Here is a 27,500-nt window from a genome sequence, read left to right as displayed (position 1 = left end):
AGACTTTCTGGTTGTGTAGAAGGCGTCCGCGAGGTCGTCCAGGATGAATGGAGGAATAATGGCACATAACTAACATTTCTAGGGTTAAAAACATAATATACTTTATAATAAGTGGTATAAATAATTGCACTATTCTAATAGTAATTAGATAATAATCAATAATAATTTATTGTAATGGAACATTGTCACATTAGAATAGACTTGTTACTTATTAATTGTAGTTAAAACACTTTTTGTAAATACTTGTGACGCCACACAACACATGACACTTTTTACACATTTTTGTTCTCACTAGTTTTTGTGTTAGTGTTGAATTAAGTTATTAACGTCACCGAGCAGTTAGCAGCTGCTAAATTAGCCTGATTTACATGTGGATCCTCCTGCTCCTTTAGATTATGTTTCACTTTATTCAGTGTCTTTGAGGAAGGTGTCCTGTCCTCAGCCGTAAATCCTCAACTGACCAATCAGCACTTCACTGAGGAAGACCTTGTGAGCACCCTCTAGGTGAACTGCAGCCAATATCAATACAGGCAGATCCACAGGAAGTGCATGGGCTCTGGTTCTGACACCTTCGTCCTCTTAAAGCTACAGGTCTTTGTTCCGTGTTGTTATTTGGACTGTAAGTGTTTGCTGTTCATCTCTGTTTTGATGTGTTGGAGTCCCTCAGGGTTCTGTTGTCGGTCCTCTGTTGTTTAACACAAGCACACTATTCAAATAAACTTGGTCTAAACAGTTGACAGAATATTTGCAGCATCGTGTTCTCACTATTTATCCAGATTAATGTTTTTATTTTAAAAGATTTGTCTCCAGCATCTTTTCATGAAGTAACCGACTCTGTCTCGTTTCTCAGGGAGGGAAGATTCCTATTCGATGGACAGCTCCTGAAGCCATCGCCTACAGGTGAGTATCACCACACTTCATTGAGCTTCTGTCATAGAATCGCCCTAATATTCAGTTCTGTCATGTTAAAGTCGTTAGTTATTGATTATTAAATTGACTGACTGATTACAGGAAGTTCACATCTGCCAGTGATGCGTGGAGTTACGGCATCGTCATGTGGGAGGTGATGTCATATGGAGAACGACCATATTGGGACATGAGCAACCAGGATGTAAGAAAAATCTTTATTTATTTAAAGCTGATAAACGACAGCTGTCTGTCGCTCACTTGTCTCACTCACCTGTCTCTCTCTCTCTCTCTTTCAGGTGATCAACGCCATTGAGCAGGACTACCGCCTGCCCCCGCCGCCGGAGTGTCCTGCCTCCCTCCATGCGCTCATGCTGGACTGCTGGCAGAAGGAACGAGCCAACAGGCCGAGGTTTTGTGATGTGGTGGCGGCGCTCGATAGGCTGATCCGTAACCCCGCCTCCCTGAAGTTGACTCACACGGAGGGCCCGAGGTGAGGCTCGCTAAGCAGAGAGTGGAGGGTTTGATTGGCAGCTGTGGAATTTCATTCATGCACCAGCTGGTGGCTTCTGGGGTCAAAGGTCAGATTCTGCAATGGAGACACAGTCAGTGGGTGGGGCTTGTGGGGCAGCCAGCTGTGTGATTGACAGCTGTTTACGCAGACATGGTTGTTTACATGAGCAGGTGCAGAGCGTGTCATAAGATCACATTCCTGAAGCTATTTCCTGTCGGTCTGTCTCTCTGTCTCTCAGTTCGTCCCAGCCTCTGTTGGACCAGCGTATCCCCCCTTGTCTCTCTGCCTGTGGTTCGGTGTCTGAGTGGCTGCGAGCGATAAAGATGGAGAGATATGAGCAGAGCTTTGTTCAGGCCGGGTTCATCAGTCTGGACATCGTCTCGCAACTCAACACTGAGTAAGATCACCTACACTCACTGAAGCAGACAGTCAACACTCAGGGACACACAGACCAGGCTGCGTGCCAGTCAACACTCAGGGACACACAGAACAGGCTGCCTGCCAGTCAAAACTCAGGGACACGCAGACCTAGCTGCCTGCCAGTCAACACTCAGGGACACGCAGACGTAGCTGCCTGCCAGTCAACACTCAGGGACACACAGAACAGGCTGCCTGCCAGTCAACACTCAGGGACACGCAGACCTAGCTGCCTGCCAGTCAACACTCAGGGAGACGCAGACCTAGCTACCTGCCAGTCAACACTCAGGGACACGCAGACCTAGCTGCCTGCCAGTCAACACTCAGGGACACACAGACCTAGCTGCCTGCCAGTCAACACTCAGGGACACGCAGACCTAGCTGCCTGCCAGTCAACACTCAGGGACACGCAGACCTAGCTGCCTGCCAGTCAACACTCAGGGACACGCAGACCTAGCTACCTGCCAGTCAACACTCAGGGACACGCAGACCTAGCTACCTGCCAGTCAACACTCAGGGACACGCAGACCTAGCTGCCTGCCAGTCAACACTCAGGGACACGCAGACCTAGCTGCCTGCCAGTCAACACTCAGGGACACGCAGACCTAGCTACCTGCCAGTCAACACTCAGGGACACGCAGACCTAGCTACCTGCCAGTCAACACTCAGGGACACGCAGACCTAGCTACCTGCCAGTCAACACTCAGGGACACGCAGACCTAGCTACCTGCCAGTCAACACTCAGGGACACGCAGACCTAGCTACCTGCCAGTCAACACTCAGGGACACGCAGACCTAGCTACCTGCCAGTCAACACTCAGGGACACGCAGACCTAGCTACCTGCCAGTCAACACTCAGGGAGACGCAGACCTAGCTGCCTGCCAGTCAACACTCAGGGACACGCAGACCTAGCTGCCTGCCAGTCAACACTCAGGGACACGCAGACCTAGCTACCTGCCAGTCAACACTCAGGGACACGCAGACCTAGCTGCCTGCCAGTCAACACTCAGGGACACGCAGACATCCCTGTCCGTGATGATTTTTGTCTGTGACCTTTGACCTTACTCTCCATCTGTTACCATAGAGACCTGCTCAGAGTGGGCGTGACCCTGGCCGGTCACCAGAAGAAGATCCTCTCCTCCATTCAGACGCTCAGGATACACAAAACTCCACCCACCCTGCTCTACTGACCAATCACAGAGCTGCCCTACACCACTACACTCAGGATGCAGAAGACCTCAAAGACTCCGCCTCCTGGAAATGGACCAATGAGTGCTGCTGTGAGCAATATAAAACGAGTTACTGCCCCTCAATAGACTCCACCTACTTTATTATTCTGACCAATCAGAACAAAGGATGGAGACGAACAATGGTTGGTCAGCGCTCAGGACATATTTGGCCCCGCCTCGTCACACCACTACACCATTCCCCTGATCAGGAATCACAAGGCTCCTCTTGCCTTGACCCGATTGGTCGAGGCTGTCCAATCAGCATCCAACACACCGAGGACATCAGAGGACACACACTGAGTCAGCTCAGCAGACGCCTCTGATTGGTTGCACATTATTTCAGTTCTTCCTGGATCTGCCCACTAGAACCTTGTTGTCATGACTAAGCCCTGCCCACTGTATTACAGCACAGCTGGGATTGGTTCTGAGTCCTGTCCGTCGTGTTGTGTAGTGCTGTGTTGGTGTTTCTACCAGATTCTTTCTTTTTTTCGGAGGGATTTTTGTGGTCGAGTCCGTCCTTATTTTTAGGAACATTCTGGGATTCTATCAGAACATTTTGTCCATGAGGACATTTTAAAGTTGTGGACACGCTGTGGATGAATCATTTCCAAACAGACTGATCGGGAGTCTCCAGAAGCGTGGGAATATTTACCTGAGGAACATGGGGACACGCTTACAGGACTTATTTTGTGACACGTCAACTAATCCGAGGATCGGACTCTTCATAATCAATAATGTTCTGGGATTGCTTCAGGAAACACTGGTGAACGTTTGAGGAAATCTTTGAGAACATCAGTTTTCATGGGAATCCTTAAAAACGTGCAGGACGTTTTTAAAGTTTTAGCGAGTTCACTGTGATTCTTCAGTTCCCTGGATCACTGGGAGATTTCAGGAAGAGTCACAGCAAACGAGAGAATACAAATGAGGACTGTTCAACTCATCAGATGTTTATTGAGCCTGGTTTTCCAAACTGGGGATCTGAAACTAAAACCTGAACGAGACACATTCTGTTCCTCTTCATGTTGATATGACGACTGATGTTATGACTGTACAATGTCTTCATGCTCTCATCTTCAGAATCACGTTCCTCAGACTGTCCATCGCTGCAGCTCCTCCGTTCAGCCTCTGTCTCAAACACTTGGTTTTAGCTCCTGTCTCTTTAAGACCCTCCCCTCCTGATAAAGCCTAGTCTGCTGTGATTGGTCGACCTCTTCCAGCACATGTAGGAAATGTTTCAGTTTGGTTTTGGATTAGCATGATGCATGATGGGACGGGTGGTCTCATCACAATGATTGAAAACGTGTCACTCTGCAGGAAGCAGCAGTTTATCATGTAGCACTTCTTGTACCTGATATTTGATCACCATCATGTTTTTACACAGAGATTCCTGTTTTTATAATAAACCCACATTTGGAGAAAATCATCTTCTTCGTCTTGTAAAGATGGAAACATGTTCCAGAGCAAAGTTATGACATCAGGCTGTCGTTTGTTCTTCCCACAGGAACAAGAGTATCTGTCTTTTATAATGTCCCAGTCACCAGCTGGGGACGAGGACTCTGCGTCCGTCTCCTCTGTGTCCGTCTCCTCTGCGTCCGTCTCCTCTGTGTCCGTCTCCTCTGTGTCCGTCTCCTCTGTGTCCGTCTCCAGCAGCTGAGACTGAGGTCGCACCAGGAGTCTCGGTCAGGTTAAGATAAGTTAAGATAAAATAAGTCAAGTTAAGATAATCCTTTATTAGTCCTACAATAACAGCAGCAAGAGTCAAAAAGACGTCAAGAAGTAAGAAGCAGTACTTTAGTGTGAGGAATATAAAATACATAGAGACAGAAACATGAATGTAATGAATCTAGTAGATACAGACAGGAAGTCACATGTGCAGCGTGAGGAGATGTTATGAGTCAAAGTGTTAGAGTTCAGTCCATGATGGGGGTGCATGTAGTTTTACTGCATGTGTCCTGCAGGTGGGGGGGCTGGTTGTCCGTCAGAGAAGACAGCTTCATCCTGCTCTGTCCCACCACCTCCTCTGGGTCAAGCAGGTGTCACGGGACCGAGTCCAAGTCTCAGGTTCGTGTTAAAGTATTTTCAGTTTGAACGGTTTCACTAAAAAATTAGAGAACAAGAGAAACCGATGGTTTCAGCTTCTCGACGAGTTTTAAAAGGTTCTGTCATCAGCGTTTGGACGAAGGTCACCTGACTGACCACAGGGCGGGGTTTAAACAGCGTTTCCCTCGAGTGGCATCATGGTCACCATACAAACAAACATGGGAACTGTCAGCCTTGACCTCTGACCTCTGGGTGTGTGTGTTATCAGGACGGAGGGATGAGAGGGAGACGGACAAACTGCAGGCTTGACAGAGAGGGACAGTGGTCACCATGGTGATGGTGGTCGATCCTCAGCATTATGATTGGTTAGTTCACAGGAAACTTAATGTGAGGCCGATGAAAACAGGGCGTGGACTGGAGCCTTATCTGGCTCCTGATTGGCTCAGGGACAGTGAAGCACAGGAGGTGGTTTCACAGCAGCAGGTGTTCCTCCGCAGCAACAACAAGCACACGTGGTGTAACCGGAGTCTGTTGAACCACAGCAGAGGACGAGTCTGATGTCACGCAACAGAACAGAGTCAGGAGAAAGTGTCATGGAGGCCACATGGCGAGCTCACGCTGGGTTATAACCTCTGGACCAGCGTCACAGCATCGTGACCTCGTGATGTTTCCTTCACCACGAGCTGAAGCTGAAGATTCATTGTGAGAGAACTCTCGTCCCGTCATGTGAACAAGGAGGACGTGCTGGTTGTGTGTTTAAAGTTTTTGTGTTATAACTGAGCCGTCACCCCGAGAACGTCTGGTTTCAGCACGAGCCCCCCCCGACCCCCCTGGAGCCTCCTGGAGCCTCCTGGAGCCTCCTGGAGCCTCCCTCTGAACCTCCTCACTCAGCTCCTGAAACCTCCTCCACAGAGAAATCGCCGCCGCTCGTCTCCCAGAGCTCATTTGACAGAAATGACTTCCAGACGTTTGCAAAGAGTTTATGAAGGAGTCTGTGTGTGTGTGTGTGTGTGTGTGTGTGTGTGTGCACGCGTGTGTGTGTGTCAGTGTGTGTGTCAGTGTGTGATGTATAGGAAGGAACATGTCGACATGTTATTTCACTTTAATGAGCACATTGTTGGGAGAGAAGCAGTGTAATGAAATAACCAGAAGGTTTGTGTTTCATCTGAGTGTGTGTGTGTGTGTGTGTGTGAGTGTGTGTGTGTGTGTGTGAGCATGAGTGTGTGTGTTATCCACACAGATTTTGGCCGCCCTCCTGCTCTGTCTCTCTCTCTCTCTAAGGAGATCAATACTATCAGCTCTGAAGTGCCTGAATACATGTGTGTTAAATGTGTGTGTCTGTGTTAAATGTGTGTGTCTGTGTTAAATGTGTGTGTCTGTGTTAAATGTGTGTGTCTGTGTTAAATGTGTGTGTCTGTGTTAAATGTGTGTGTGTGTGTGTCTGTGTGTGTTGAATGGTCATGTAATTTTTCCAGTTCCAGATTTTCCAGTGTTTGACAAACCTCCTGACCTCCAACATACCGAAGCATCCTGGAAACTATTCAAAAACCGCAGGAACCACCCTGAGAACCAGAGGGACCCACTGAAGAAGAAAACTCCCCCACAACCCACGAAACCTCCTGAAGTGTTGGAGAACGTCCTCAGAGACATCTGTGACGCCTGGTTCCTCCTGGACTTAGAAGCTCCTTCAGATGCTGACAAAGAATCACCCAGGAATCTAAAGAATGAAGATTAGAACTTCTTCAAGAACCTTTAGAAGTCCTGGAACCTCAACCATGACTCTAACCCCCAACCATGACTAGGAGCTCCCCCAAGAATCACTGAAGCTCCTGGAATGGTGCCAGCTTCTGTTTGGAACATGAAGGAACCCCGGACCTCAAGGCGTCTGAGAACTTTCTGGAGAACCTGTGAAGCTTCTGTGATTTCTTCAAAGTCTCCAGTTCCTCTGAACACAGAACAAAACGTCCTGGTGACAGTTCTCAAGAACCTTTTAGAGAAATGTTCCGTCGACAAGAATAATAATAATGATCCTGTTAATCCATTCACACACACACACACACACACACACACACAGACAAATATACACACAAATATACACACATGCACACACACACACACACACAAACAAACACACACACACACACACAAACAAACACACACACACACACATTAGATAGCTGCTGTTTTCTTGTCACGTCTCAGCTTCATGTTTCACTTTACTTCTGATCCTCCAACATCTGGGACGAGTTAGAGAAGGAATGAAGGAGAGAGAGGGGGGGGGGGGGCTCAATGTGTTTTCATTATAGAAACCAGATAGGCAGCCTCACACGCACACACTCACAGAGACACACACACGCACAGAGACACACACACTCACAGAGACACACACACACGCACAGAGACACACACACTCACAGACACACACACACACACACACACACACACACACACACACACACACACACCTGGAACACTTCCAGATGTTTCGGATCAGAGGAGACTGACGGGTGTTTCCCTCCAGGAATTAGTCTGATCCAGTTTGTGTTTGTTTTGTGAATGTTTACGTTTCAGTGAGAATCAGACTGTAAACAAAGATGGATGACATGATCGCCCCCTGGTGTCTGACTGCAGTATAGATCATAACCCCTGCTCCTCCATGTTAGCAGATGGGACATGGACCAAATAAAAAAACATCGTAGACATGAAATAAACGTTTGTAAAGATGTTTCTGTTGTTTCAGCTCGTTCTTCTCTCTCTGATGTTTGTCCAAGTGTTTCTGTTCAGTTTGGTTTAATTAGTTAATTGATGATATAAAAAGAAGACGTCATGATTGACAGCTGACACAGATGTCCGTCATTATTTACAGGGAGTGGTTCGACCACATTATTTACATCATCGACCAAATCTACGTAAATATGTGAATGAGAACATTCCCCACGAACCCTCCACCCTGGCACGATTTCCTTCTTCCCCCAAGAACTTATTTTATCCACTCCCAGAATGCACCTCTGCATTACCATAGCAACATGACAACTTCAGCTTGTTTCTACTTCAGTTCTCGTTTCAGCTGTTCTCACTCTCTCAACAATTTAATCATCCATGAAACGACTGGAGAGTGTGTGCGTGTGTGTGTGTGTGTGTGTGTGTGTGTGTGTGTGAGGTATTAGCTGCAGTGCTCACCAGTCTCGGTCAACAGTTTAAAATAATATTATCCGAACTATGCAAGCGTTGTGTGTGTGTGTGTGTGTGTGTGTGTGTGTTTGTGTGTGTATGACTTCCTGCTGCTCAACATTTCCTGAACAGAGAAATTAACTTTCGCTCTGTCGTCAGTTTGAAGAGAAAAAGGAATGAGATGATGATCAAGACACACACACACACACACACACACACACACACACACACACACACACACACACACATAAATTGTGTTGTTTTGGTTGATGGTGGATTGTCAGTGGGAGGGGGGTGGGGACAGAAGAGGACACGATGACAGGTCACTTCCTGCTGAACAGACAATAAAAGACACGAATCAGGACGAGGCACAAACAGAACCAGCAGGACCATCAGACCTGGACCATCAGACCTGGACCACCAGACCTGGACCATCAGACCTGGACCATCAGACCTGGACCACCAGACCTGGACCATCAGACCATCAGACCTGGACCATCAGACCTGGACCATCAGACCACCAGACCTGGACCATCAGACCTGGACCACCAGACCTGGACCATCAGACCTGGACCATCAGACCTGGACCACCAGACCTGGACCACCAGACCTGGACCATCAGACCTGGACCATCAGACCTGGACCACCAGACCTGGACCATCAGACCTGGACCATCAGACCTGGACCATCAGACCTGGACCACCAGACCTGGACCACCAGACCTGGACCATCAGACCTGGACCATCAGACCTGGACCACCAGACCTGGACCATCAGACCTGGACCACCAGACCTGGACCATCAGACCTGGACCACCAGACCTGGACCATCGGGACTTTGGACGGGTTGTTCAGTGTTTCCAGGATGTGGATGTTTCTGCTCGTCAGTTTGTTGGACCAGAACCAGGCTGCTCCTGTGAGACAGACTTCTATTGATCTTCTGACCATTGGATTGGTTTGAGCTGTGACTGATCAATAACTCTGAGGTGTGTGTGTTGTGTGTCCACAGGTGAGCGGGACCTCCAGCTTAGTGTTCAACAACAATGGACAGACCACTGTCAATCAATCAGTCAATCAATCAATCAATCAATCAACCAATCAATCAGTCAATCAGTCAGTCAGACAGGACTTCAGGTTTCTGCTGAGTGAACTCCAGATTTAAACATAAAAAGTTTATTCTAATAAATTATTTTAAATTCTAAACCATTAAACTTCATCAAACTGTCGACACTATGTTTACAGCTTCCTGACATCACTCAACAGACAACAGCCTCCTCCTCTTCATCATCAGCTTCATCAGAGTCAAGCCAGAGTTCAGAGGTTTAACACACACACAGAGAAACACACACGATCTCGTGATGTCATATCCTGCAGGCCATGGAGCAGATGGACTTGTCTGAGGTGAGCTGTCAATCTAAATGGACCAATCAATCATTTCATTTGAAAGTCCGGAGGCTCCGCCCACACTGACATGTTTGAATTTTACATACGTTTGAAAATCTTCAGGCGTGTTGATCTGTGTGTGTGTGTGTGTGTGTGTGTGTGTGTCAGTCTCTCACTAACTCCAGTCTGTGGCTCAATGAACTGGTTTCACTGGGAGAGAGAGAGTGGACGAGCGACACAGAGACGACAGCGTGGAGAGACAGGTGACATCATCGTGACATCACTGTGTTTCAGTCAGAAACAGTCAGGACCTTTTAGGATCACTGCGGTACAAATAAATATAAATAAATATAAATAAATACAAATAAATACAAATAAATATAAATAAATACAAATAAATATATATAAATATATATATAAATATAAATAAATACAAATAAATATAAATAAGTATATATAAATATAAATATATATAAATAAATACAAATAAATATAAATAAATACAAATAAATATATATATATATATAAATAAATATAAATAAATACAAATAAATATAAATAAATACAAATAAATATAAATAAATACAAATAAATATAAATAAATACAAATAAATATATATAAATATATATATAAATATAAATAAATACAAATAAATATAAATAAGTATATATAAATATAAATATATATAAATAAATACAAATAAATATAAATAAATACAAATAAATATATATATATATATAAATAAATATAAATAAATACAAATAAATATATATAAATATAAATAAGTATATATAAATATAAATAAGTATAAATAAATATAAATAAATACAAATAAATAAATATAAATAAGTATATATAAATATAAATAAGTATATATAAATATAAATATATATAAATAAATACAAATAAATAAATATAAATAAGTATATATAAATAAGTATATATAAATATAAATATATATAAATAAATACAAATAAATAAATATAAATAAGTATATATAAATATAAATAAGTATATATAAATATAAATATATATAAATAAATACAAATAAATAAATATAAATAAGTATATATAAATATAAATAAGTATATATAAATATAAATATATATAAATAAATACATATAAATACAAATAAATATAAATAAATACAAATAAATATATATAAATATAAATAAGTATATATAAATATAAATAAATATATATAAATATAAATAAATATAAATAAATACAAATAAATATATATAAATATAAATAAATATAAATAAATACAAATAAATATAAATAAATACAAATAAATATATATAAATATAAATAAGTATAAATAATAAACATAGATTTAAATTTAAAAACAGGTGAAAGTCTCATGAACAAAATAAAGTGCTTCTCTGACTCCACACAAAACAGTTTGAAAGTGAAGAGACGACCCGGAGGAGCAGCAGCTGATAAATTCTCTTTATTTTGAAAGAAAAAAATATATTTTGAAAAGACGGGTCTGTACATGCCACTTCCTCTAAAGCGTCCAATCAGTATCCAGGACCAGAGGTCACACCTCTGATGTGATGTCAACAAGCAGTCATTACAAAGGCCCAGCTGCCTCCACCAATCAACTCCCTCCTCAGCATCAGTTTCAGGTTGCTGCCATGGTAACGAGATGACAGGCTGCACAACAGTCACATTCCATCCCGTGACATCACTTCCTCTGGGCGGGGCCTTTGTGGAACAGGTAAATCGGCCGCTGGCTACCTGGAAACGTGCACACAGAAGTCATCCTGACTGAAGACCACAACTCCCATCATGCTCAGCTGGAGGCTGCTTCCATATGGTTGAGTTCAAATGATCAATAAATCTATTGTTGGCTGCCCCCTGGTGGTCAAAACGTTTTCAACCGAGCCTGCTCTCTGCCTGTAAATACACTGCCCCCTGAGGGCCAAATGCAGTTACTGCACATCAGAGGGAGTTTTTCTTCTCCACAGTCGCCTGTGCTTGCTCATTGTGGGAACTGTTGGGTTTCTCTATGTTAATATTGTTTTAAGGTCTTGACCTTTAAATGTAAAGTGCCTTGAGATAATGTAAATTATGAATTGGCGCTATATAAATAAAATTGAATTGAATTGAATCAGGAGTTGAAGTGTAGGTGGCATACCTGAGTGTGTGAGGAGCCTGTAGGAGGTGAAGCCCACAGTGTCCGTCAGGTACGAGGTGAAGTGTTCAGGTCTCAACCTCATGCTCCTGTAGTGACGATACGTCGCCTCCTACAGGACGAACACATGCACATATCAGTGAACACTGCTGTGGGACGCTGTGTGTGTCTGTGAGTGTGTCAGTGTGTTTTGTGTTACCGATGCTCTCTTGCTGTGGCTGTAGCTGCTCCATGGCTGCGGCTCCAGGATGAATAATCCGCCCAGAGACAGGCTCTGATAGGCCCGTTTGAAAAGCCTGACCACGCCCCCGTCACCTGACTGAAGCTGCACCCATTTGGTCAGGCCCAGACACATAATGACATCATACTTGCCCCGCCCTGGCCACGCCTCACTCTGTGACATGTAGTCGCCCTGGGGGAGGAGTCACAGCTGTGATGTCACTGTTGACATCCGTGATGTCAAAGGTCACAGGGTCAAAAAGACGTGATCAGCAAACTGACAACACACTTTTTAAAGTGGACTTCCCACAATACACTGTGAAGAGCGGTGTTCAACCAATGGTCACACACTAAACTACAAACACCATCATGCTTTGCTCAGATAAGACGAGAAGTTGTGTCTCAATTCAGCAGCTGCAGTCTAGGAGGAGCCGGTCTACGCAGCCGACATCAGCTGATCCTCCAACACCGGCTGAACCGAAATGAGGCGGTCTAGTCCTATTGCATCACAAGCTTGTCCCGTCCTTACAGCCGTTGCCTAGCAACAAAGCTACGGACGAAAACATTCTTCAGTTGATTAAAAATGTTGAAAAGATTTTTCACCGAAGGCTGCGGCCACCGAAGTGAGACACAGCTTGTGACACGTCATACAACAGTTGTGTTGAATTTAAGATGAACACAAACCTCGAGCTGATCGATCAGCTGGTGTCACACTCACCTGGATGAAGGTGATGTTGTTGGGGAACCTGGTGGAGGCAGAGGAGGGGTGAGGGAGGAGAGGAGGGGCAGAGAGAGGACCTCGACTCACCCTGAACGAAAGAGGGAGGGACAGGAGGGAGAACGCCTGATCAAACCCCTCCCTCTTCACCTCCTCCCTCCTCCGCCTCTCCTCTACTACCAGGTCATGTGACAGGAAGTGCCTGATGTTCTGCTTCGCGGCGTAAACCAATCGTTTGTCTAGCTCCACCCCAAGAATGTGAGCAGGGTTAAACCTGCGGGAAATGCTCACGGTCATGTGACCGGCACCGCAACCCACGTCCAGCACTGTCTTGTCTCTAAACCAATCAGCTTCCAGGAGACGGAGTCGTGGGTCCTCCTCTGCCCCCACCCGCCCCTCCCACCTGTCACCATAGAAACCATGGTAGCCATAGTAACGACTGTGGTTGCCGTGCTGGAAACGGTGTTTGTCCTTCTTTCTCTCTGGCAGCTGTGTGGAGCCAGGATGAAGTCTTCTGCACCTGGAGCAAGCAGCACGGAGTTCATGTGACCAGGGCGTCCAATCAGATGACAGTGTTTGAAATCACTTATGGTGAAAGACTCACCTGCCAGTTTTAGCCCCTCCCACCAGTGGTGTGTGGAATTTAGTTGTCTGAATCGCAGTCGTCACGGGGACAGTGTTCGTAGCACTGTCCGCTAACCTTGTCGACGTTGTGCGACGCCGTCTCCTTTGACGAACATCACCCTGGTTACCTGGTTTGTGGGTGTGGCCTGGCAGAGGATGCGTGTGTCTCCTGGGGAGTATGGGGGGCGGGGCTACGTCATCTCGGCAGGTGATGGCAGTGTTGAGTTCACAGGGAAGAGGAGAAGCCGAAACACTGCCCTCTGTGGCGAGCAGAGGAACTGCACAACACAATAAATGAACATGTTAGTCACAGGAAACCTGCTCCCTGTGGTCAACAGAGGAACTGCAGGCACCATGCGATCAGTTCAGATTTGTGAATGGATCCAGGTGTTGAGTCTCACCTGTCAGTGCAGCTGTGGAGGGAAACAGTCGAGCAGGTGCCACCTCCCTTTCACCTCCCCCTCCTCCTCCCCCCACTCCTCCGCCATGATGTCGGTTACGGTGCCTCCTCCTGAACTTCAGCGGCGACAGCAGGACTCCCCCTCCCACCTCCCCCTCTCCCCCACCTCCCTTCAGGTTTAGGGGGTCGGTGATGTCCCGCGGAACCAGGATCTCTACAGGGTCACCGCCCCGTGACGGCAGGGGCGAACACTTTGGTGTCTCTTGATTATTCGTTCTAAAGGGAAGGGGAGGGGTTTAAGATTAGACAAAGCACCAGACGGCTTCATGACACCATCATGACGAAGCTGTCGTATGATTTCACTGTAACCCTAACCCGATAAATTATTTATTATTGTTTATAGATTTGAAATCACATCACAGAAGGAACACTGCTCATCTTCCATTCACAAGATAAATCCTGACATCTCCATGGTGATAACACAGATATCAGTCGTCAGCTCTCTACTGACACCACCTGGACAACATGTGAAAACTGTTTTTATTCAGTCATTAATAAATATGAATTCTATCTCATAAATATAAATATACTGAACTGGAGCCTTGACCTGAGAAGTGCTGCTATTATTAGTTTTTACAATAAACGTAACGTCTCGTTAGTTAGTACAACTATTAGCATTATTATTAATAACTGGACTAATCGATGGAGAGATTCATCACCACAGTCTCACCTGTTGACTTCTTCATCCAATAGCGAGTTCAGGTTTAGCGGATCAAAGATGTTCCCGCCCAACAAAAAGTGACTTGGCAGCACAGGCTCTGATTGGCTGTCACTGTTGGTGCGGCGATGGCGCTTGGCCAGCCCCTTGAAGCCAACGCCCATAGAGTAACGCCTTTTTCCTATTCGCTGAGCGGGGGGAGGAGGGGCCAGTGGGGGCTGGCTGTTGCTAGGTGGCTGGAGGCCATTTTTGGAACACAGGGGGCGGGTCTTAGCCAACTGTGGCTGCTCTGATAAAGCGACATTGGCTGGGAAAGGGCTGACTCTGATTGGCGACTCATGAGAGACGACAGTCTCTTTGTCTAATGACATCCTGATCATCTTACGCCTCCGAAAAAATCAGCCAATCACAGTGATCTAAAGAGAGAGAGAGGGGAGGGGAGAGGTTAGCTCGATAGAAAGGAATCAGCCAATCACATTGTGTTGAGATGATCCACACTTGAAAAAATGTGTTGTGAAGGATCGAACGTATTTTCTCATGTTAGAAAAATGAATTCTTGAGTTTTGGCTTGAGCAAGAGGTGTGGCCTGAGTGGTGGTGTGTGAGGTCACAGTGTACCAAAATAAACGAGACGTACAAAAGAGTCCACGGCAGTCAGAGATTTATATAATCAATCATACAAACAAGCAGCTTTGACAAAAACATCACGTCTTAGTTTAACAGAAACCTCGGTCTGTTTTGCGCGGAGTAAAAAGTTAACGCTTGAAAAATGGCAGAGACACAGACACAGCGGAGACAAATCGTCAAAAGAGATCACTGTGTAAAGGTGACTTCATGTGTAACAGCAGCACTGAGGCATGAACCTGAAGAGAAGACATGTCGGAGCTCTGCTTCCTCTTCTTTTGGTTAACTGGAGGATCGTAAACAACTTAAAGGTTCATAACGTACGTTTTCTTCAAAGTTTTAACGTAAAATGTTGACACACTTAAAGACTGTTGCTTCCCCGACTCAACGAGAGAGAGAGAGAGAGAGAGAGAGAGAGAGAGACCTAAAGGTTGAGTGAAGAGGGGGAGCGCTGAAAACAAACACAAAGCAGGGAACAAAAAGACAAAATGTAATTTTCTGATTGTCTCACAGTGGTTATGTTATAAAGCACAAAAACAACCTGCTGGAAGACGTTTCATTGCTAAGTTTTGTGTAAATACAGACTCAGCTCAGAGCAGCTTCTCTGCTGTGACCAAGTGGAAACCTAACGTGACGTCACCCATTGCTTTGTGAACCGCCAATTTGAAGCCATGAGTTTCGAATTTGATCTGCGCCATCTTGGCGGTTTGGAGCCAGGCTGAGCCAGACATTACCATATTTGGACAAAAAGGAGGAGCCGGATCTAAACTCTCAACCCGGAGTGTAAACGCCCACATACTGGCTACTGACAACACCGAGCTCCTCACTGTGCTGAGAACTAGCTGCTAACACAGTTAGCTCCATCATCTGAGGTAAAGTTCATGTTTAATAATAATAATAATAATAATAATGATGTGAGTCAAATGTGTTTAACACTGTTTTAATCTGCAGAACATGAAGAGACAGAGCAGATGTGAGCTGCTTCACGAACTGTGATGAATAATGGCTCCTAGACAGTTTGCGTCTTTCCTCCATCTCCATCATCAGTCTGTTAAACATTCTACATGTAAGAGCAGCTGGTGATTCTCCAGACGACTGCATCAAGTGCTGTGAGATTCATATGAAATTAAACTCAGTCACAGATGAATCTTCCTACAGAGAGGATCATGTTTACCTTGATCCACAACTGTGATTTGTTTGTGTTGGATTTTAAATGAATTAATGTGTTAAAGAAGTTATCTGTGAAACTCTGTTTTACTACATATGATTCTAAGGAGCACATTCTAAAGTAACAGCAGCAACGTGCACAGTATTGCAGTCACACATTCAGCTATCACAACATTTTAACTACTCAAAAAACCGAATCTGTAATTACAAAGTAAGATTCAAACTACTTGTGTTATTCATGTGTGTGTGATTTCTCATTATAGACATCTACAATTCAGTGGAAATGTTATATGTTATATATATATATATATATATATCCAGTTTGAACTGGAGAGTGGTGTGGTATCGTTATTAGTCACAATTAAATTGTAGCCATCTGAATCTGGTATATTCCTGAGTTAAGTTGCAGATGTCTGTAATACATCTAAAAACAACGTCGCACAAGAAGATGGAGTCGCTTTGTAAAGAAACGTCTGGATTCAGAATCGATGATCGAAGTCAAAGTGAAAAACTTTGCAGAACAAAGTGAACGTTCACTCTGCGATCAGGGGTTAAAGGTCATCAGTGTGAATCAATGGTACTCACCGTCCTCAGACTCTGGTCCACTTCACACTCAGTGCGTGTGACACAAATACACCCGTGTGTGTGTGCGCGCGCGTGCGTGACTGACGCCCCACATACCTCAAAAACTCATCCTAACCCCGCCCCTATCACTGAATCCACCAATCCCGGGGCGGCCTCATGAATAATTCAAACTAGCAGTAAGCTACACGCAGGTAAACAGTTAGCTTCTGCAGCTAACATGCAGGAAGCACCTAGCATGGAGCTAACACGCAAACACTTCACAAAGTCGTACAACTGAAAACACTCGCGAACACACGCACCGTGCGTGAAAACAAACCCTCGTCGATCTGTCCGTGCACGTGAGTGCGTGTGTCAGTGTGTGTGTGTGTGCGGGGTGATGACTCAGACGCGACGATTTAACTGAAGCTATATGCTAACTGTTAGCTGCTAACTGTTAGCTGCTGAGCCGAGCCCACAGCTTTATAGACCAGCGGCGGCAGCTTGTGAGCGACCGCAGAGCCGACCAATGGCGTGACGACCTGAGCCCCCGCCTCTCCCACCTCCTGACCAATCAGACCAGAGCTGTCTTCTGATTGGCGTAAACTGGAGAAGGCGGGAGTCCAGAGAAGAGAGGCGTCCTGAAAGGTGCCTGACTGAAAACACGAGGACCCCCCACCAAATCAGCGTGCGCACACACTCACACACACGCACACACACTCACTCACACACACACACACGCACGCACACACACGCACACACACTCACTCACGCACACTCACACACACACACACACACACTCACACACACGCACACACACTCACTCACACACGCACACACACTCACTCACACACACACACACACTCACACACACACTCACTCACACACACACACAAACATTAATAAAGAGAACAACAATATGATACACAACATTCATACCTGTTATTTTTATTGTGAATATTATTGTGAATTTCCATCTTTCTCCCACAAGGTGGCGCTAAACACCTGAATGTAGACAGCCCGGTTCATTAATAATTCTGAATTGGTTTAATGCTGATTCTGAACATAGTAAATAGATCATTTCATGATTATTTATGTTGTTTTTCTTTCCTGTTCTTATTTGAGTTATTTATTCTATTTATTCAAAATGTGTTTGTGTATAATATTTATAATTAACTGTCCTGTTTGAGGATTTTCAGTGTTGGAGTAGTTTTCACAGTTGTAATAATGATTATTCATGTTTTTATATTTGTCTCAGACAGTTACTGTTGATACGTTTTAACTTTATTTTCTCTGTTTTTCTGGTTTCATGTTATTTCTTTTTAATGTGAAGTTTAATCAATGACTAAAAACTGTCAATCAAACTGACACTGAAGACGTCATCCAATCCTGTGCGGTGCCCTCGGGAGAGGGGCGGGTCTTCAGTGTGTAATCTGTGTGGAATGATGGGAGTGGAGGGATTAGGACTTCATTACCCAGCATGCTCTGTGTGTATGTGTGTAAAATCCCTAAAGAAGATTAAAGTGGATCAGAGAGAGAGAAGACATGCCGCTGAAAAGAGAAGGTGAGACATTGTTTAGATAGAGTGTGTGTTGTGTAGCTGTGTGTACAGTGTGTGTACAGTGTGTGTACAGTGTGTGTGTGTGTACATTGTGTTGTTCTTCAGTCTCAGCCTCCTCTTCTTCTTTTCCTCTCTTGGTCAGTGTCTCTGTTTCTGAGTCGTCAGGTTTGACCTCTGACCTCTGACTGCGACTATAAATAATAATGACGTCATGATGACCTCATACACCTGCTGTGTTACACGTAAATCAAGTGTAAATTATGACTTTATGTTGAAATATTGATATAAAACAAAGTTTTCCTGATATAACTACATGTTGGCCGCCATGTTGGATATGATCATCACTGGCTGCAGTGTGATGACTGTCCACCAGGGGACGGGGGACAGAGTATTGATGATGTTGAAGAAGCTGACGTCACAAATTTCATACGACTGCTATTATACGATAAATAATAAGAACACATATAATAATAAGAAGAACAACGTAAATAATAATGATGCTATGAACGGTAGAGACCAGTAGATTACAATAGATTACAGTAGATTACAATAGATTACAGTAGATTACAATAGATTACAGTAGATTACAATAGATTACAGTAGAGTAGAATAGATTTTCATTAGTTTACATTAGTTTACATTAGTTTACAGTGGATTTACAGTATAGTTACAGTAGTTTACAGTAGATTTACAGTGGTTTACAGTATAGCTACAGTAGTTTACAGTATAGTTACAGTAGTTTACAGTAGATTTACAGTAGATTTACAGTATAGCTACAGTAGTTTACAGTATAGTTACAGTACTTTACAGTAGATTTACAGTGGTTTACAGTATAGCTACAGTAGTTTACAGTATAGTTACAGTAGTTTACAGTAGATTTACAGTGGTTTACAGTATAGCTACAGTAGTTTACAGTATAGTTACAGTAGTTTACAGTAGATTTACAGTATAGCTACAGTAGTTTACAGTAGATTTACAGTAGTTTACAGTAGATTTACAGTAGATTTACAGTATAGCTACAGTAGTTTACTGTATAGTTACAGTAGTTTACAGTAGATTTACAGTATAGTTACAGTATAGTTACAGTAGTTTACAGTAGATTTACAGTATAGCTACAGTAGTTTACAGTATAGTTACAGTAGTTTACAGTAGATTTACAGTATAGTTACAGTAGTTTACAGTAGATTTAAATTAGTTTACAGTATAGTTACAGTAGTTTACAGTAGATTTACAGTGGTTTACAGTATAGCTACAGTAGTTTACAGTATAGTTACAGTAGTTTACAGTAGATTTACAGTATAGTTACAGTAGTTTACAGTAGATTTACAGTATAGCTACAGTAGATTTACAGTATAGCTACAGTAGATTTACAGTATAGTTACAGTAGTTTACAGTAGATTTAAATTAGTTTACAGTAGATGTACAGTAAAGTCTGTGCTGTGTCTCTCAGATACTGAACGTGCTCTCCAGGTGATGGAGGCCTGTCAGGCTGGAGCTGCTGAAGGGGTCAAAGGTCGAGCAGAGAAACTGCTCAACATCTTCCAGAGTGACTTGTTCCAGGCTCTGCTGGGTAACACACATGATACACTCACATTCACAAGTTACACACACAATAACAATAACAATTAAAAAAACAATATTTCTCGACACTGTTTTCTTGAGTAAACAACTTAATTATCACATTGATTCAAAAAAACTGAGCATTTCTTTTTCTCAAGTAAATGCAATATTCTTCCGTAAATACTAATAAAAACAACATCCATGACCATTAGTATTAGGGTTATACACAATGATGAACTAATATAACCAGTGCTGCAGTTTTGATACTAATACTATACTAATAATCTAATAATAATAATAATGATGACAATAATATTTTACTATATTGATCAGTTTGCGTCAATGAAAAACAAAACCTGAAAATGACGTCAGCTCCTCATCATCCCTCTTCACTTAATACTTATTTCTGTTATATAATATATAAATGTAACATATTCTTATGGAATTACATAATATTATTGTTGTTATTAATATGTAATTAATATTAGATTACATTATTATCATTACGATACATTATCTCTCCTCTGATGTTCTGAATGTGAAACCTCATCAGTGTAATTAAAGTACCTCACTCTTACCACATGTACTTAGTTACTTTACAGCACTGGAGGAGGAGGGATATCATTGGTCTACACTGTGATTGACATACACCTGTGTGTGTGTGTGTGTGTGTGTGTGTGTGTGTGTGTGTACGCAGACATCCAGGAGTTCTACGAGCTGACGGTGTGTGAGAACCAGACAACAGCGAGCCTACCACACACACCCGGACAGGTACACATACACACACACACTTTTCACTATGTCTCTCTAATCCACATGGCAACACCCTCTGCTGTTACCTAGCAACAGCTGCAGTAGCATTGCCGAGGCAACAGCTGCATAATACCATGGCAACAGGAGCCCAGTCCCCCCCTCTCTGTCTGTCTCATTGTCTTTCTATGTCTCTCGACCTCTCTCTGTCTTTTTGTGAGTGACTCAAGGCTGTGTGCACCCCCCCTTCTTCATCTGTCTCGCTCTCCTCTTGCACTGCTTGCTCACCCCTCTCTCTCTCTCTCCCTCTCTCTTGCTCACTGCTGACTGTCAGAGGGGTAGAAGAGGCGAGAGAGCGGGCGAGCGAGGGAGGATAGACAGATAGACGAACGAGGAGAGAGAGAGAGAGGGGGGGAGGGTGACAAAGAGAGAGAGAGATCGAGCATGAGTGTGTGAGTGTGTGGAAATGTGTGTGTGTGTGTGAGTGTGTGTGTGTATGTGTGTGTGTGTGTGGATATGGACTGCCTCTGCATTGTCACCACCAAGGTAAGAGCAGACCGCCCGCACGCATCCACTAAAACACACACACACACACACACGCACACACTCGTGTGTCCTCATAAACATATATGTGCACGTTTGTCCACATAAAGCATCAAACCCAGTGTTGTCATGTGTGTGTGTGTGTGTTTGCTGCTTCCGTCATGTTTTCATTCACTACTCTCTCTCTTTTCCTCTGTGTGTGTGTGTGTGTGTGTGTGTGTGTGTGTGTGTGTGTGTTTAGCATGTAGCTCAGGGTACCTCCAGCTTGTTGCTAGCTGTTTGCAGCTGTAGCGAGCAGGACATTCAGCACATGTGGAAACAGTGTGTCACATGTAAAGAGATACATGTGAGCTTCGTGCACGTCACATGACTCAGACTCTAAAATGTCCATTTTCACCTCAAACTTGAACAAAGATCAATATTTGATGAGTCTGGATGAAATGCACAGTGCAACAGGTCCAAATCAGGTAAAACGTCCGAGGGTGGGTCAATCAAACATCTCATCTCAGCTGGGACGACTGGTCCCAACCAACATTGTTCTGGTCTAGAACCAAGAAACACTTACGTCAGGGGTAAGGGGCGGGATTAGACCAACTGAAACTTTGTTTATAAAAGCAAAGAGCTACCGTAGCATCTCGTCTGCTAATCTGAGGAAGAACTGCACTTCATGGGCGCTGATGTCTTTTTGTTTTTATAAAACCGAGATAAAGACATGAACAATGATGTTGAGTTGAGTTGAAAAGCAGTTCTCAGATGTTTGTAGAACCATCTCAGAACTATGTTCTCCATGGTGTAGAGGTGGCACCTCATCGTTGTTTTTGTTAGAAAACCAACAATGCTCAAATTAGTTCTATATATTCAGAACTCGTTCACTCCTGGTTTGTTTCAGAGCTTCAGACTCGTCAGTTCAGTCTGAAGCTGAACTTCAGCTGTGAATGGTTCCTCAGACCAGAAGAGGAGTTCTGGGTCTGGATCCAACTGAACCTGGTTCTGTTGGATCACAGTGAAAACACTTTGTTGGACAGTTTGAACATTAGGACCAATCACAGGAAGTAGAGACACATTAAACCATAGAAGAAGAAGAAGAAGAAGAAGAAGAGGAAGCAGCTGCAGTCTTCACCTCCACCGATAAAATATTTGAACCATGAGGACGTTCATTAGTGTGAAGTACTATAGTACTGTAGAACTGTGGAGTACTGTCGTACTGTGGGGTACTGTAGTACTGTGGAGTACTGTAATACTGTGGGGTACTGTAGTACTGTGGAGTACTGTAATACTGTGGAGTACTGCAGTACTGAAGTACTGTAGTATTGTTGAGTGCTTTAGCACTGTGGAGTACTGTAGTACTGTGAAGTGTTGTAGTACTGTGGAGTACTGTAGTACTGTAGTATTGTTGAGTACTTTAGTACTGTGGAGTACTGAAGTATTGTTGAGTGCTTTAGTACTGTGGAGTACTGTAGTACTGTGAAGTGCTGTAGTACTGTGGAGTACTGTAGTACTGAAGTACTGTAGTATTGTTGAGTACTTTAGTACTGTGGAGTACTGAAGTACTGTAATATTGTGGACTAACGTAATACTGTGGAGTACTGTAGTACTGAAGTACTGTAGTATTGTTGAGTGCTTTAGTACTGTGGAGTACTGTAGTACTGTGAAGTGCTGTAGTACTGTGGAGTACTGTAATACTGTGGGGTACTGTAATACTGTGGAGTAATGTAATACTGTGGAGTACTGTAGTACTGAGGAGTACTGAAGTACTGTGGAGTACTGTAGTATTGTGGAGTACTGTAATACTGTGGAGTACTGCAGTATTGTGGAGGACATATGTCAGACTAACTTCTTTAGTTTCTAAATAAAGTGAAACTAAAACTAACTGACCTGTAAACATCACATGACATCACGTCAGTTGTTCTGAGTCATTTTAAATCTTGTTACACTTCTGTCAGTCCTGCGACAGGAAGTGACATCACGTCTGATGTTTCTGTTTCCTATTAAAGTTTGTTTTGTATTTTGTCTTCTCTTAAGTCGAAGACGTTGTTAAGATCTGTGTGATCCATAGAACTGATGGATGGATGGATGGATGGATGGATAGATGGATTGATGGATGGATTGATGGATGGATGGATGGATGGATGGATGGATGGATTGATGGATGGATGGATGGATGGATGGATGGATGGATGGATGGATGGATGGATGGATGGATGGATGGATTGATGGATGGATGGATGGACTGATGGATTGATTGATGGATGGATGGACTGATGGATTGATTGATGGATGGATAGATGGATGGATAGATGGATTGATGGATTGATGGATGGATTGATGGATAGATGGATTGATGGATTGATGGATTGATGGATGGATTGATGGATGGATTGATTGATGGATGGATGGATAGATTGATTGATGGATGGATGGATGGATGGATGGATGGACTGATGGATGGATTGATGGATTGATGGATGGATTGATTGATGGATGGATGGATGGACTGATGGATGGATTGATGGATGGGTAGATGGATGGATTGATAGATGGATGGATTGATGGATGGATTGATTGATGGATGGATAGATGGATAGATGGATTGATGGATGGATAGATGGATTGATGGATTGATGGATGGATAGATGGATTGATGGATGGATAGATGGATTGATGGATTGATGGATGGATTGATGGATTGATGGATGGATAGATGGATTGATGGATTGATGGATTGATGGATGGATTGATTGATGGATGGATGGATGGACTGATAGATGGATGGATTGATGGATAGATTGATTGATGGATGGATAGATGGATTGATGGATTGATTGATGGATTGATTGATGGATGGATGGATGGATGGATGGACTGATAGATGGATGGATGGATGGACTGATAGATGGATGGATTGATGGATGGATTGATGGATGGATTGATTGATGGATGGATAGATGGATTGATGGATGGATAGATGGATTGATGGATTGATTGATTGATTGATTGATGGATAGATGGATTGATGGATGGATTGATAGATGGATGGATTGATGGATGGATGGATTGATGGATGGATTGATGGATGGATAGATGGATTGATGGATTGATGGATGGATTGATGGATAGATGGATTGATGGATTGATGGATTGATGGATGGATTGATTGATGGATGGATGGACTGATGGATGGATTGATGGATGGATGGATGGATGGATTGATTGATGGATGGATGGACTGATGGATGGACTGATGGATTGATTGATGGATGGATAGATGGATGGATAGATGGATTGATGGATTGATGGATGGATTGATGGATAGATGGATTGATGGATTGATGGATTGATGGATTGATGGATGGATTGATTGATGGATGGATGGATGGATGGATGGATGGACTGATGGATGGATTGATGGATTGATGGATGGATTGATTGATGGATGGATGGATGGACTGATGGATGGATTGATGGATTGATGGATTGATGGATGGGTTGATGGATGGATTGATAGATGGATGGATTGATGGATGGATTGATTGATGGATGAATAGATGGATAGATGGATTGATGGATGGATAGATGGATTGATGGATTGATGGATGGATAGATGGATTGATGGATTGATGGATGGATAGATGGATTGATGGATTGATGGATGGATAGATGGATTGATGGATTGATGGATGGATTGATGGATTGATGGATGGATAGATGGATTGATGGATTGATGGATGGATTGATGGATTGATGGATGGATTGATTGATGGATGGATTGATTGATGGACTGATGGATGGATTGATGGATGGATAGATGGATTGATGGATGGATGGATGGATAGATGGATTGATGGATAGATGGATTGATTGATGGATGGATAGATGGATTGATGGATGGATTGATGGATGGATTGATGGATTGATTGATGGATGGATGGATGGACTGATGGACTGATGGACTGATAGATGGATGGATGGATGGACTGATGGATGGATTGATGGATGAAGTTGAAGCCGTTTGATAACTCAGAGAAGCAACGATCAGGTGACTGAATTCTAATGATTATAAAATTTAATTTGTTCAAAGTTGACTTTTTGAACAGTGACACTGTCGACAGAAACATGAATTTAATCTTTTACTCACTTTTAAACTTTCACAGCCGATCTGATCAGTGACCAGGATGTAACAGGATGTTTTGCGTAAAGTTATGATTTTAAAATGTTCATGTTGTTTGAAGCAGAAATTTTTATTTGCTCACTGTTGTAAAAAAAGACTTTAGAAGAGGTTTGAATTATGTGAAGTGCCCCATCAAACAGGAAACTTCACATTCACCGTGATCAATACATCGAGAGCAACATTTGTGCCCGTGTGACCACCGTTACCTCCAGAGACTGAAGGAATTCTGTAGGAAGTGAAAGTTTTATATTTATATGTATATTTTATATATATATAATATATAAGTTTGTGTGTGTCTGTGTGTGTGTATCAGCCGTGTGAGCTGATTTCAGTTGAGGAGACAGACAGACAGATAGACAGACAGGTTTGAGGTGTGACCTCCAGTGAACCTTTCAGGTCAGGGGTCAGAGGTCATCTCCTACTGTCTGTGTCTCTTCATGACTTCAGGCTCCTCCTCTCTCCAGTGATGTAAGTTGCAGAGCGACGCAGGCTCTCAGGCCTTCTTGTTTCTATGGCAACGTATCTACCGCTGCATCTTTCTTTCTTTCTCTCTCTCCGTCACTCCTGGAGGAGGTGTGTGTGTGGGGGGTGGTGATGATGTCACAGATTAATCTCCAATCGGATCAGGCTGACGTTGAAATCTGATCTTTAACTTACAAAAGTCTTTTTTCAACTTTAATCAGAGTCTTTCCCTTAAAATCCTTCAATGTTTGTATTAATGGAGTCAATGAGGGATGAGGAGGTCAGGTGACTCCTGCAGGAACTTCAGTCTGTTAGAATGGTGGAGGAGGTTCTCCATGAGGTTCTGGAGGAACCTCATGGATAAAAGCTTCTCTAAACCACTGTGGACCAGTGAGTAGTTCCAGCAGGTGTCCAGTAACCTGATTGGAACAGCTAATGCTAATGCTAATGCTAACACTGTGTCTCTACAGAAGTATCGTTACCAAGACGATGAGACTCCGCCTGTCGATCCCAGCCCCGGTCACATGACCCACGGACGCAGCACTGAACTGAGTCACACACACCTGGACGGATACACACACCCTGCTGCACTCACCGTATGTACACACACACAGACACACACATGCACACACAAACAACACGCACACACAGACATAAACACACACACACAGACATAAACACACACATGCACATGCACACACAGACACACACACACATGTACACAAATTCACACACACAAACAACACACACACACACATGCACACACAGACACATGCATGCACACACACAGACACACACACACACAGAGGCGTGGGTTGCTCGTGCCCACTCTGAATGTGATGCTGCTGCTTTTTTTTCTTTCTCAGCCGTCACCATGGCAACGGCAAGAATTCTAGGGAGGGCAACCATAGAAATGAGAAGGGGGGTGTTGCCATGGCAACAATATTAGCTGAAATGTTCCTGTGTGTGTGTGTGTGTGTGTGTGTGTGTGTGTTTGCTAAAATCATTCTTTGTGTCAGATTTCTATTATAGTCTTTCTTTCTCTCTCTCTTTCTCTCCATCTGTCTCTCTCTCTCTCTCTCTCACGGCCAGCGGGCAAGTGACATCACATAGGGGAGGGGATTCCTTCAGAGAGCGAGCGCTATCGGGCGAGAGACATAGAGATACAGATGGAGAGAGAGGGGGGAGATGTGCAGTGGGGCGTTAGGAGGGTCGAGCAGAGAGAGAGAGAGAGCGGAGGAGGGATGACAGAGTGATAAACAGCCTCTCTCTCTCTTTTATTTTATTTTGGAGGTTTTGTTGGTCGCTTGGTCACCCCCCCTCTGGACGGCCGGAGGATGGCAGGGTGATGCTCCGGGTTGTCAGTCATGTTGGAGGCAGGTTCCTGAGGGGATGAGCGGGTTCCTGCTGAGGACGACCTCTATGTTTGCTGGTTAATTATTCATCCTCGGCGTTTATGTAAGACCCCCCCCTCCCCCCCCTGAAGAGAGGCAGGAGTGATGTTTGTGTCGGTGTGGTACGCCAAGAAGATGGGAAGAAGATTCATCAACAACGTGAGGAGAGCCAAGAGGCACAGGCAGAGGATGATGGTAGGAACCATTCCACGGTACATCACAGACTTAGCAC

The 27,500-nt window shown here is 43.8% G+C and overlaps 3 protein-coding genes across 8 annotated transcripts in view; 2 read left to right on the top strand and 1 right to left on the bottom strand.

The window, feature by feature from the left end:
• Nucleotides 1-4,490, top strand: part of ephb4b (eph receptor B4b) — a 15,549-nt gene extending 11,059 nt beyond the window's left edge. For all 4 annotated transcript variants that reach the window (XM_069518888.1, XM_069518887.1, XM_069518886.1 and 1 more), the window contains exons 17-21: nucleotides 851-900; nucleotides 1,012-1,111; nucleotides 1,206-1,399; nucleotides 1,659-1,817; nucleotides 2,923-4,490. In XM_069518888.1, coding sequence (XP_069374989.1) covers nucleotides 851-900; nucleotides 1,012-1,111; nucleotides 1,206-1,399; nucleotides 1,659-1,817; nucleotides 2,923-3,028 — 609 coding nt within the window. In that variant the 3' untranslated portion in view covers nucleotides 3,029-4,490. The remainder of the gene's footprint in view (nucleotides 1-850; nucleotides 901-1,011; nucleotides 1,112-1,205; nucleotides 1,400-1,658; nucleotides 1,818-2,922) is intronic.
• Nucleotides 4,491-11,097: 6,607 nt separating this feature from the next.
• On the bottom strand, nucleotides 11,098-17,304 carry mepceb (methylphosphate capping enzyme b). The gene is made up of 8 exons (XM_020106190.2): nucleotides 16,855-17,304; nucleotides 14,492-14,895; nucleotides 13,763-14,037; nucleotides 13,342-13,639; nucleotides 12,738-13,257; nucleotides 12,000-12,212; nucleotides 11,804-11,912; nucleotides 11,098-11,403 (listed from the first exon to the last, which is right to left on the bottom strand). The coding sequence occupies exons 2-8, from the start codon at nucleotides 14,857-14,859 to the stop codon at nucleotides 11,351-11,353; spliced, it is 1,836 nt and encodes a 611-aa protein (XP_019961749.2). The 5' UTR covers nucleotides 14,860-14,895; nucleotides 16,855-17,304; the 3' UTR covers nucleotides 11,098-11,350.
• A 962-nt stretch (nucleotides 17,305-18,266) lies between these two features.
• The window catches only part of dlg4b (discs, large homolog 4b (Drosophila)), a 19,673-nt gene continuing 10,439 nt past the window's right edge, over nucleotides 18,267-27,500 (top strand). The window contains exons 1-4 of one of the 3 annotated variants that reach the window (XM_069518865.1): nucleotides 18,267-18,394; nucleotides 19,842-19,961; nucleotides 20,649-20,722; nucleotides 26,345-26,470. In XM_069518865.1, the coding sequence (XP_069374966.1) occupies nucleotides 18,376-18,394; nucleotides 19,842-19,961; nucleotides 20,649-20,722; nucleotides 26,345-26,470 (339 nt within the window). In that variant the 5' untranslated portion in view covers nucleotides 18,267-18,375. Of the gene's footprint in view, nucleotides 18,395-19,841; nucleotides 19,962-20,648; nucleotides 20,723-26,344; nucleotides 26,471-27,031; nucleotides 27,464-27,500 lie in introns of those variants that run through there. The other 2 variants (XM_069518866.1, XM_069518867.1) reach the window with 2 other exon arrangements.

Source organism: Paralichthys olivaceus, chromosome 22 (assembly GCF_024713975.1).
Source record: "Paralichthys olivaceus isolate ysfri-2021 chromosome 22, ASM2471397v2, whole genome shotgun sequence".
Lineage (NCBI taxonomy): Eukaryota > Metazoa > Chordata > Actinopteri > Pleuronectiformes > Paralichthyidae > Paralichthys > Paralichthys olivaceus.
Note: the sequence above shows the minus strand (reverse complement) of the source record. Positions and strands in the feature narration are given on the sequence as shown.